At 34.3% G+C, this 10,000-nt stretch overlaps 1 protein-coding gene across 5 annotated transcripts in view; it reads left to right on the plus strand.

Annotated features, from left to right (window-relative positions):
• LOC135207469 (proto-oncogene tyrosine-protein kinase ROS-like) overlaps window positions 1-10,000 on the plus strand; it is a 169,797-nt gene that overhangs the window by 22,068 nt on the left and 137,729 nt on the right. For all 5 annotated transcript variants that reach the window (XM_064239196.1, XM_064239199.1, XM_064239198.1 and 2 more), the window contains exon 2: window positions 9,564-9,623. In XM_064239196.1, the coding sequence (XP_064095266.1) occupies window positions 9,564-9,623 (60 nt within the window). The remainder of the gene's footprint in view (window positions 1-9,563; window positions 9,624-10,000) is intronic.

A 10,000-nucleotide genomic window follows, 5' to 3' on the forward strand; every position in this document is an offset into this window, starting at 1 on the left:
CTCTCTCTCTCTCTCTCTCTCTCTCTCTCTCTCTCTCTCTCTAGTCCTAACCAAAAAGATACAAAATCATTCATAGATATATAGAAGGATACAATCCTTCAAACTGGAACAAATCAAATGAAAACATCTTGAAATAATTGAAGAAGTTCAAATAAATCCAAGTGGTCAAGAGACTCATAAAGAAAATATACATAAACCAAACATATCCGACAAAGAAAATGAATAAAGTGAACCTTGTGAATATCCTAATTGATGCATTAGGAAAAAGAATGCCAAAAGCATGTAAATGTGTAAAGGTGTGGTATAGCATAGTTAATCCACAAAAAACTAATCAGAAAATGTGCTGCATGCAACATTCCGACCCATCCACAGTGTGCTGAGGTAATGCAAGATATGAGAAAAGACACAAGAATTTTTTGCTCAACATGTCTACCATGGATAGACAATGTTATTAAATCAAGATTGAATGTACAAAGTGAGGATGAAGAAGAAGAAAAGAAGGAAGAAGAAGAAGAAGAAGAAGAAGAAGAAGAAGAAGAAGAGGAAACGTAAGAGAAGTAAACAAAACTGAAATGACAGAAAAAGATAAGGAAAACAAAGAACAAGATAAAAGTATGGATGCAGAGATACTAATTGATACTACATATGAGGCTATAAAGCAGCATACCTACGAAGAAATAAATTACGATATGACAGCACAAAAGAAAATGCCGAAGAGGCTCTACCCAGATCTACACAATGACGGGGAAAGATAAAAAATATACAAAAAAGACAAAGTCTGCAACCTTTTGAAAAGAGGGAATTGCAGATATGGAGAAAACAATGTTACTACAAACATCCTAAGGTATGTCACAACTATGAAATATATGGTAAATGTGCATACTTAGATGGATATGAGGATGATTACAGAGATCTACATCCAAAAATATGCAAAAACCTAAAAGAAGGAAAAGGATGTAAGTTCGACAAAAAATGTAAATATATGCACCCTGTAGCCATGAAAAAATAATCAAATAAATAACCAATCAAGCAATAAATCCAAAATAAGAAAGAAACAAATAAAGAGAGGAATGAAGAATATCAGGTAAAAGAAAAAGCAAGCCATCAACGAGATATGCAGAGGGTGCCAGCAAAAAATTTCAATGCATCAGCTCCAAGATTCTACTCAAGAGATAATAACTGTTTTTATATGCAAGGGGATATTGCAGATATAGAGAAAATTGCAGATTCAGACACAAAATGAATAATTATGATGAAGGAAGAACAAATATATGGAAAAGTTGGATTTTTAATGTCAGAATTTCTGGAAATGAAAAAGAACAACATACCAGAACAGGAAAGAGACATGGGAAAATCCATTATTACCAATATTAAATGAAGGAGAAACACGCAAACCATCATAGTGATGAATGCGCAGGGTTTTAGTTACGAGTAACTCAAAAAGAAAAATAGAGTACTTAGAAGAACTAACCCAAATTGAAAAGAAAATAGATATAATGAATATAAGTGAAACCTGGTATTCCCAAGAGACTGGGAATGATGATCAAATAAAAGGGTTTCAAACTTATAGATCAGATAGAAAAAAATAGGAATCAAGGGGGGAACCGCATTATATGGAAAGACAAAAAAACAAGGAAAAATATATGAGAAATATAGTAACTCAGATGTGAACTAATAGCGGTAGAATTTGAATCTGAAAAATTAATGAACATAGTAATATATAGACCTCCTAATACTAAAGAGTTTGACTTAATAATAGAAAAATTGGATGATATATGTAGAAATCACAAGGACTGACTATTCTCCTATCTGGAGACTTCAACTTTCTTTCGTAGACTGAAAGAACGAAATAGGAGATTGTGGATGTACTTATACATATAAAAAAGAGAGTAATAGTAGTGCAGAAGATAAGAGGCAATTCGAAAAGCTATTAGATATGCTACTAGAATACAACATTCAACAAATAAATCACCTGCCAACAAGAAAGGAAAATACTTTAGACCTAGTATTGTGAACGAGATGAATTATGTAAAGAAATAATAGTTTATAATGCCAGTATTTCAGACCATAATGTCATAGAATTAACAGTCCATTCCAAAGCAAGTGAAAAACAGAGATAAGCAAGAAATGAAAAAGTGGGAAGGATATGGAAAATACAACTTCTACAGTAAAAATATAAAACAAATGGTCAGAAATAAATGAAGAATTAAACAAAGATTGGGATAATATTTTCGTAAGTGATGACATAAAGGTAAATACGGAGATATTATATAAAATATTAGAGAAAATAGTGGATAAATAATATACCGAAGAAGAAAAGTAAACATCAGTCATGCATACCAAGAGACAGAAGGATCTTGTTCCAGAAAATCAGAAAGTGGAAAAAGGTCTAGCAAAAAAAAAAAATGCATGGAAAGTTATAAAACTAAAAAGTAAGATAGAAAATGCAGAACAAAAGATTATACAATCAAAAGAAAATGAAAAACGGGACTTGGAAGAAAAAACCCTATTGCAAATGAAAAAACCCTATTAAATACTCAAGCAAAATCCCAAACTATTATACTCATATGCGAAGAAGATGAATAAAGAAGAATAGAAATAGGCCCTCTAAGAATTGAAGGGAGATTAACGAATGAAAAAAAGGAAATTTGCAACATACTGGCAGAACGATATAAGAGAGAATTCACCCTAGAATAGATAATGAAATAATGATATAGAAGTAAGGGATGAAAATAGTGATATTTAGCTGACATAGATATTAATGAAGCTGATATTGTGCAGGCTATTAATGAAATTAAAAATGGAGCTGCTGCAGGGCCTGATGGAATTCCTGCTATTTTTGTTAAAGAAAGTAGTTTCATTCTATCGCAAAGCCACTTGCAATATTATTAAGACAAAGTGTAGATACAGGCAAGATTTGATGAGCACAAATTAGCATATATTACCCTACTTTCAAAAGTGGATCAAGACTAGAGGCAAGTAATTTATAGGCCTGTGAGTCTAACATCACATATTATGAAAGTGTATGAAAGGGTAATGAAGAAAAATATTATGAAACATTTAATAAAAAATAATTTGTTTAATAAAGGACAACATGGTTCGTACCCGGAAAAAGTACACAAACCCAACTGTTAGTCCACCGTGAGAACATATTCAAAAATATGAAAAGCGGAAATGAAACAGTATGTGGTTTATTTAGACTTTGCAAAAGCTTTTGATAAAGTAGACCATAATATATTAGCGAAGAAAATTAGAAAACACAATATCGTGGTAAAGTAGAAGATTGGTTAAAGAATTTTTACACAACAGAAAAACAGATAGTTATTGCAAACGACGAGAAATCGGATGAAGCCAAGGTAATATCCGGTGTGCCGCAAGGTACGGTGTTAGCTGCAATACTGTTTTGTTATTATGATTGAAGACATAGACAATAATGTTAAGGATTCGGTAGTGAGTAGTTTCGCAGATGACACAAGAATAAGTAGTAGAATTACTTGTGATGAAGATAGGAACGCTCTACAAAGAGACCTTAACAAAGTATATGATTGGGCAGAGGTAAATAGGATGGTATTTACTCTGATAAATTTGAATCAATAAATTATGGAGACAGAGAAAGAAAGCTATATGCATATAAGGGACCTAATAATGAGACAATCACAAATAAGGAAGAAGTTAAAACCTTGTGTGATGATGAATAGGAACATGTTATGCAATGATCAAATAGCAACTCTGTTGGCAAAATGTAAAGCAAAAATGGGAATGTTGTTACGGCACTTCAAAACAAGAAAAGCTGAACACATGATTATGCTTTATAAAAACATATGTCGTAGTCCACTTGAATATTGCAATATGATATGGTACCCACACTATCAAAAGGATATTGCACAAATAGAGAGTGTACAAAGGTCCTTTACAGCTAGAATAGAAGAAGTTAAAGACCTTGACTACTGGGAAAGACTACAATTCTTGAAAATTATATAGTCTAGAAAGGAGAAGAGAACGCTACATGATAATTCAGGCATGGAAACAGATAGAAGGAATAGCAGAAAATATCATGGAACTAAAAATATCAGAAAGAGCAAGCAGAGGTAGATTAATAGTGCCCAAAACTATACCAGGAAAAATAAGGAAAAGCACACAGGACATTAATCCACTACGCACCAGCATCGATAATGCAGCGTCTATTCAATGCGTTGCCAGCTCATCTGAGGAATATATCAGGAGTGAGCGTAGATGTGTTTAAGAATAAGCTCGACAAATATCTAAACTGCATCCCAGACCATCCAAGATTGGAAGATGCAAAATATACCGGAAGATGTACTAGCAACTCTCTGGTAGACATTAGAGGTGCCTCACACTGAGGGACCGGGGTGGGGCAACCCGAACAAGATGTAAGGTCTGTAAGGTAAGGTCTCTCTATAGCGGTTTGGTATCGGCGCGTGTTGGCATGTGCTAATGTATTTAGTATGTATAGCAATGATGCGAGCTTTTCAGGATGATTGTTAATACCCTTGTCGTTATGGGCTGAGGGGCATGAGGGCGGGGAGAGTAGAGGAGTGGGTGAAGTCGAGGGGAGGGGAAGGGGAGATGATGGGAAGGGGAGTGGAGTAGAATGATGATTAATCCTTGTAACGCCTTCTGATGAGATCACGCCTTGTAGACTAAGACGGTAATATGCTAAGAGAGAGAGAGAGAGAGAGAGAGAGAGAGAGAGAGAGAGAGAGAGGGAGGGAGTATAAATTTATGTAACTAATCCTTCATTTCAAGGAAAAGAATCTGTGAGTTTTAGCCAACATTTTTATAAGAATGTTAGAAAGTGCTTACGACGTTCAAATACGGTTATTTTCGTATTATAATTGTTGTTGTTGTTGTTGGTTGATGAAGAACTGTAAATTTATGCGTAATTTTTTTTTTTTTAATCTGAGGAAAAGAATCTGTAAGTTTTAACCTACGTTTACTTAAGGTTACTATAAAGTCCTCACGAAATTCAGATACGGTTCTTTTGCCATTTTAATTGTTGTTTTGTCGTATTTATGATTGTTATTATAACTGTCATTGTTATTGTTATTGGCTTATGAAAGGCTCTACATAGCTCTAGCAAAGTCAGAGCTGTGCCGCTTGCAAATTGGCGTAGGCTACTTGAGTCAGAGTGACTCATTCCAGTTTAAGAACTTTCACGTATGTGTGCGTAAGTTTCGTAATTCAAATGTGCTGTTTTTTTTTCATTTTAGCCGCGTTGAATGCCTTCGCATTTTGCCAATAATTTTTATTGCTTGTTGATGCTACAGATTTTACATAGCGCCCTCATTGCCGCTTAGTGATTGAGTGTGTAGGTGAAATGAAGTGTCTTCGATTTTATGTATTTACACGGGGGGGGGGAGGGGGGGGGGGGGGGGGGGGGGGGGGGGGGGGGCGGTGATTAGGTCACTGAATATTTTTTCTATTGGTAATTCTTTATATATGTATATATATATATATTAGTGTATATTATATATATATATATAAATGTATAGTATATAATAATAATAATAAAAGGAGCCCATAAAAACACCAAATTATAGAGAGAAAAGTACTATATTTCAGAGACTGCTGTCTCCCTCTTCAGGGAGACAGCAGTCTCTGAAATATAGTACTTTTCTCTATATTTTGTTGCTTTTATGGGCCTCCTTTTATTAGATGGAAATTCTGTTGTAACAGAAACACACACACACACTATATATATATATATATATATATATATATATATATATATATATATATATAATATATAATTATTATCATATATATTCTATACTTAAAATGTGTGTATTACGCTAATATACCCATACTTTAATATTTCTAAATAAAAAATTTTTTTTGCGGAATATTGAGTGATCTTGTGTACATACTTCTACATATCTTGCACAACAAACAAACAACACACACACAAATATATATATATGTGTGTGTGTGTTCGTGCGTTTGTTTGTTTGTTTGTGTAAGATTATGTAGAAATTGTATGTACACAAGTTAAACCCAACAAAATTCCGCATTCAGAGTATTTAAGTTATGGTTTATAGCGGTAAAACACATTAGGTATGTATATATATGTATATATATATATATATATATATATATATATTTAGTGTTTATGTATGTATGCGTGTATGTATGTATGAGTGCATGCGCGTATGTTAGGTGAACCAATTTTCGGGTTGCAAGAATTAGAATAGGCCATCATTACTGTTACTACTGCTGCTAACCACGTAGTCAAATAGGCATTGAGAGAGAGAGAGAGAGAGAGAGAGAGAGTTCATATTATTATCATTATTATTATATAAAGGATTAGTTTATCCGGACCTCTGAGCCTCTTCTCGGGCTGGTTGAGAGAGAGAGACAGAGAGAGAACGAACTTCTCTTCACACCCGCTCTTTACACATCAACAACGTACGTGGCTCTTCAACGAGACACCGTGTTAGCGCATTAGCTTCGTTGTGATGCAAAGGCGTTTGAAATCCCCCCCCCCCCCCCCCCTTCCCCCCTCGGATAGGAAGTTGCCGAGTCTGTTATTATAAGGCTCTCCCGATGTCAACTGGCGCGTTTTCATGCAAAATGCGGACGCTTATTATTAAATCGTGACTCGAACAGGCGGATTTGGGCTCTGGGGACGGAAAAGGAGGTATATATACCTCAATGGGACTGGAGTCTTGGTTTCCGAGGAAAGGGGATTTCTGTGATAAATTGTTTGTAGTACATAAATCTCTCTCTCTCTCTCTCTCTCTCTCTCTCGAGTTACTAATACCGCCTCGTCAGCCCTCTAGAGACCCGCTGAGAGAGAGAGAGAGAGAGAGAGAGAGAGAGAGAGAGAGAGAGAAGCTAGGAGCGATTAGGTCCAGTTTCCTGAAAAGTCTGTCGGTCTTATGCTAATCACAGCAGTGAGATGTGTACCTGGTGGTTAGGCAACTGTAGTATGTCGCAGTCACACCGGAGAAGGCCATGGGCTAGCATATATATATAATATATATATATAATATATATATATATATATATATATATATATATATATATATATAATACACCTGTATGTATATAGATAATATATAGTTTATATTTTTCTATATATATATATATATATATATATATATATATATATATACTCATATATATATAGGGTACCTGGTGATTAGGCAACTGTAGTATGTTGCAGTTACACCGGAGGAAGGGCCATGGGGCAAGTATGTATAATAATAAACTGTATATATATAGTTGCTGTATAGTTATATATTCTATATATATATAATATATATATATATATTGTACTCTTATATATGGGTACCTGGTGATTAGGCAACTGCAGTATGTTGCAGTTACACCAGAGAAGGCCATGGGGCTAGCATATATATGCAATACACCTGTATGTAAATAGTTGCTATATAGTTATATATTCTATATACTATATACACTATATATTATACTCATATACGTAATATATAATTATATGTTATATATATGTATCTATGTATGTAGTAGGTACGTATGTATTTATATCATTCCTGGGCAGATCTTCAGGAAGGTTCGACATGATATCGAAATGCCTGTGGACGCAGGATTTGGAGAACCTAAAAAGCAGCAGGGAGTGACCAAAATTATAATGAACTCTCTCTCTCTCTCTCTCTCTCTCTCTCTCTCTCTCTCTCTCTCTCTCTCTCTCTCTCGAAGGCTTGTTGTTATATCCTCCCCTAATCACACGTACCCTGTTCCATATACCACCCAGCCACCTGTCACCTGTTGGAAAGATGCTCGCTGCAAATGCTCTTATTTGGCTTTTCGCTTTGGGGGGGCGGTCAGCATCCCGAGGCTTCACCTTTTATTTGCCTTTTATTTTCCTTTTATTTTTTTTTTACTCTTGCTTTTTAAGGTTCATTTATTTTTGTCAGTCCTACTTTTGATACGCTATACCAACAACATTCCGGTGGAGATAGGCCTAGGCCCTTTTCCGTTTAATTTGGAATAATTTGTTGAATCTCTCTCTCTCTCTCTCTCTCTCTCTCTCTCTCTCTCTCTCTCAGGCTAACTATTTTTCTCTTTACCAGAACTAATGCCCTATTGAATTTTCTGTCTCTCTCTCTCTCAAGTTAATTTTTTTTATCTATACCAGAAGTATTTAGTCCTATTGAATCTCTCTCTCTCTCTCTCTCTCTCTCTCTCTCTCTCTCTCTCTCTCTCTCTCTTTCTTTTACGCCACGATCTCACCGTCTCCATTGCATGCCACTAAGGCGTAAATTGCAGGGACGAGATTTAACTTAATAAGATGACTTTCGGTTTCGGGACTTGTATACACAGACAATGTGTCGCAGCTGTTTTTTTTTTCTTTATGTCTCATTCCCACGCTCGGAAGAGACTCGGAAGAGACCTGGGAAACGAGAATAATGATGGAAGAGTTCATCAAAGGAAGGAACGACTCGGAAAGGACAGGAATAAATCTTCGCAGAGAAGTTAGGATAAATTATTGCACAAGATGAAAAGACGAGGTGTAGTAAGAGATTAGTTTTGAAGAGAAGTGGTAAATGAAAGGTAATGAAATAGGGAAAGATAGGAATAAAATATCGCAGAGAAGTTAGGATAAATTATTGCACAAGATGAAAAGACGAGGTGTAGTAAGAGATTAGTTTGGAAAGGTGATCAAGGGAGAGAATAAATCATGGGAGATAGGAATAATTCCTCGCAAAGAAGTTAGGATAAATATTGCACTAGATGAAAAGACGAGGTGTAGTAAGAGATTAGTTTGAAGAGAAGTGGTAAATGGAAGGTGATCAAGGGAGGGAATAAATCGAGAAAGATGGGAGTAATTCTTCGCTAAGAAGTTTGGGAAAATATTAGTATAGATAATAGAGTTGTATGAAGAGAGCAAAGCTAATCTATATAACATAAATGCCCCGTTCACTGTCATATAACATGTTTTCTTAGAGCAATTGTTTAGTAAATTGGAAGAATGTATTTAAATAATAGTATATTTTCAAGGAGCAAGGAAGTGAACAAATAAGTAGAAGAGAGAAAGTATATTTATAACTTATACAGTTTATATTTAAAGGCGTAAGGAAGTTGAAAATTAAGTAGATGAGAACTTATATATTTTTATTTTATAAAGTGCATATTTAGAAAACGAGGAGTCCACCATGTTTTTGTATACAGAAAAACGGGATAATTCTAGAATGTGAAGAAAAATGACTATTATTTAGAGTGGGTTAAGAGTTTGTTTGTAAAGCCTGTTATTATTATTATTATTATTATTATTATTATTATTATTATTATTATTATTATATTTGAGTTCCCAGCCATAATTCCATATGAAAAAGTGTTCTTAAGATAAATACAATAATATATAAAAATGATTTGCTAATGAATATGCCAGTTAAATACAGATAAATAAAACGGGTCTTCAACCATTGTTTATCGTAAAAATTTTCTTACAGACATGAACCTGACAAAGAAGAAAATTGAACTGACCTTTTGTAGTGCCCATTATTTGTTTGAATTACCTGTACCTATTGTTTACTCATGACTCATGTCTTTCTCATTTCCAGGTGGAGATGATGCACGGAGAGGAAGGAAACGAATGTGACACGAATTGCAGGAGAGAGCAGGTAAGATTAACAAGAAAAAGTAAGACTTTCCTAATAAGAAACTTATTTTGAAATGCTAGGTCTCTTAACCCTTTCTACATATTAAGTTTTCTTGCAGAATATGTATTTTTTTTCTCTCTCTCTGTCAAATTTCTTTAGTTTTTAATAGTTGTAAATTGTTTGCCATCTTTTTGGGGCATGTCAGGTGCATGATACTTGAATTTGTTATGTGGGTGTATTCATGTATAGCTCAGTGACAGCGTCGGGCTCGCATTTGAAAGGTGCGTGGTTTTTTGGGTTTTGATCCCTGTAATATATATATATATATATATATATATATATATATATAATATATATATATATATATACTATATATATATATATATACTCAACTATTA

Source organism: Macrobrachium nipponense, chromosome 32 (genome assembly GCF_015104395.2).
Source record: "Macrobrachium nipponense isolate FS-2020 chromosome 32, ASM1510439v2, whole genome shotgun sequence".
Lineage (NCBI taxonomy): Eukaryota > Metazoa > Arthropoda > Malacostraca > Decapoda > Palaemonidae > Macrobrachium > Macrobrachium nipponense.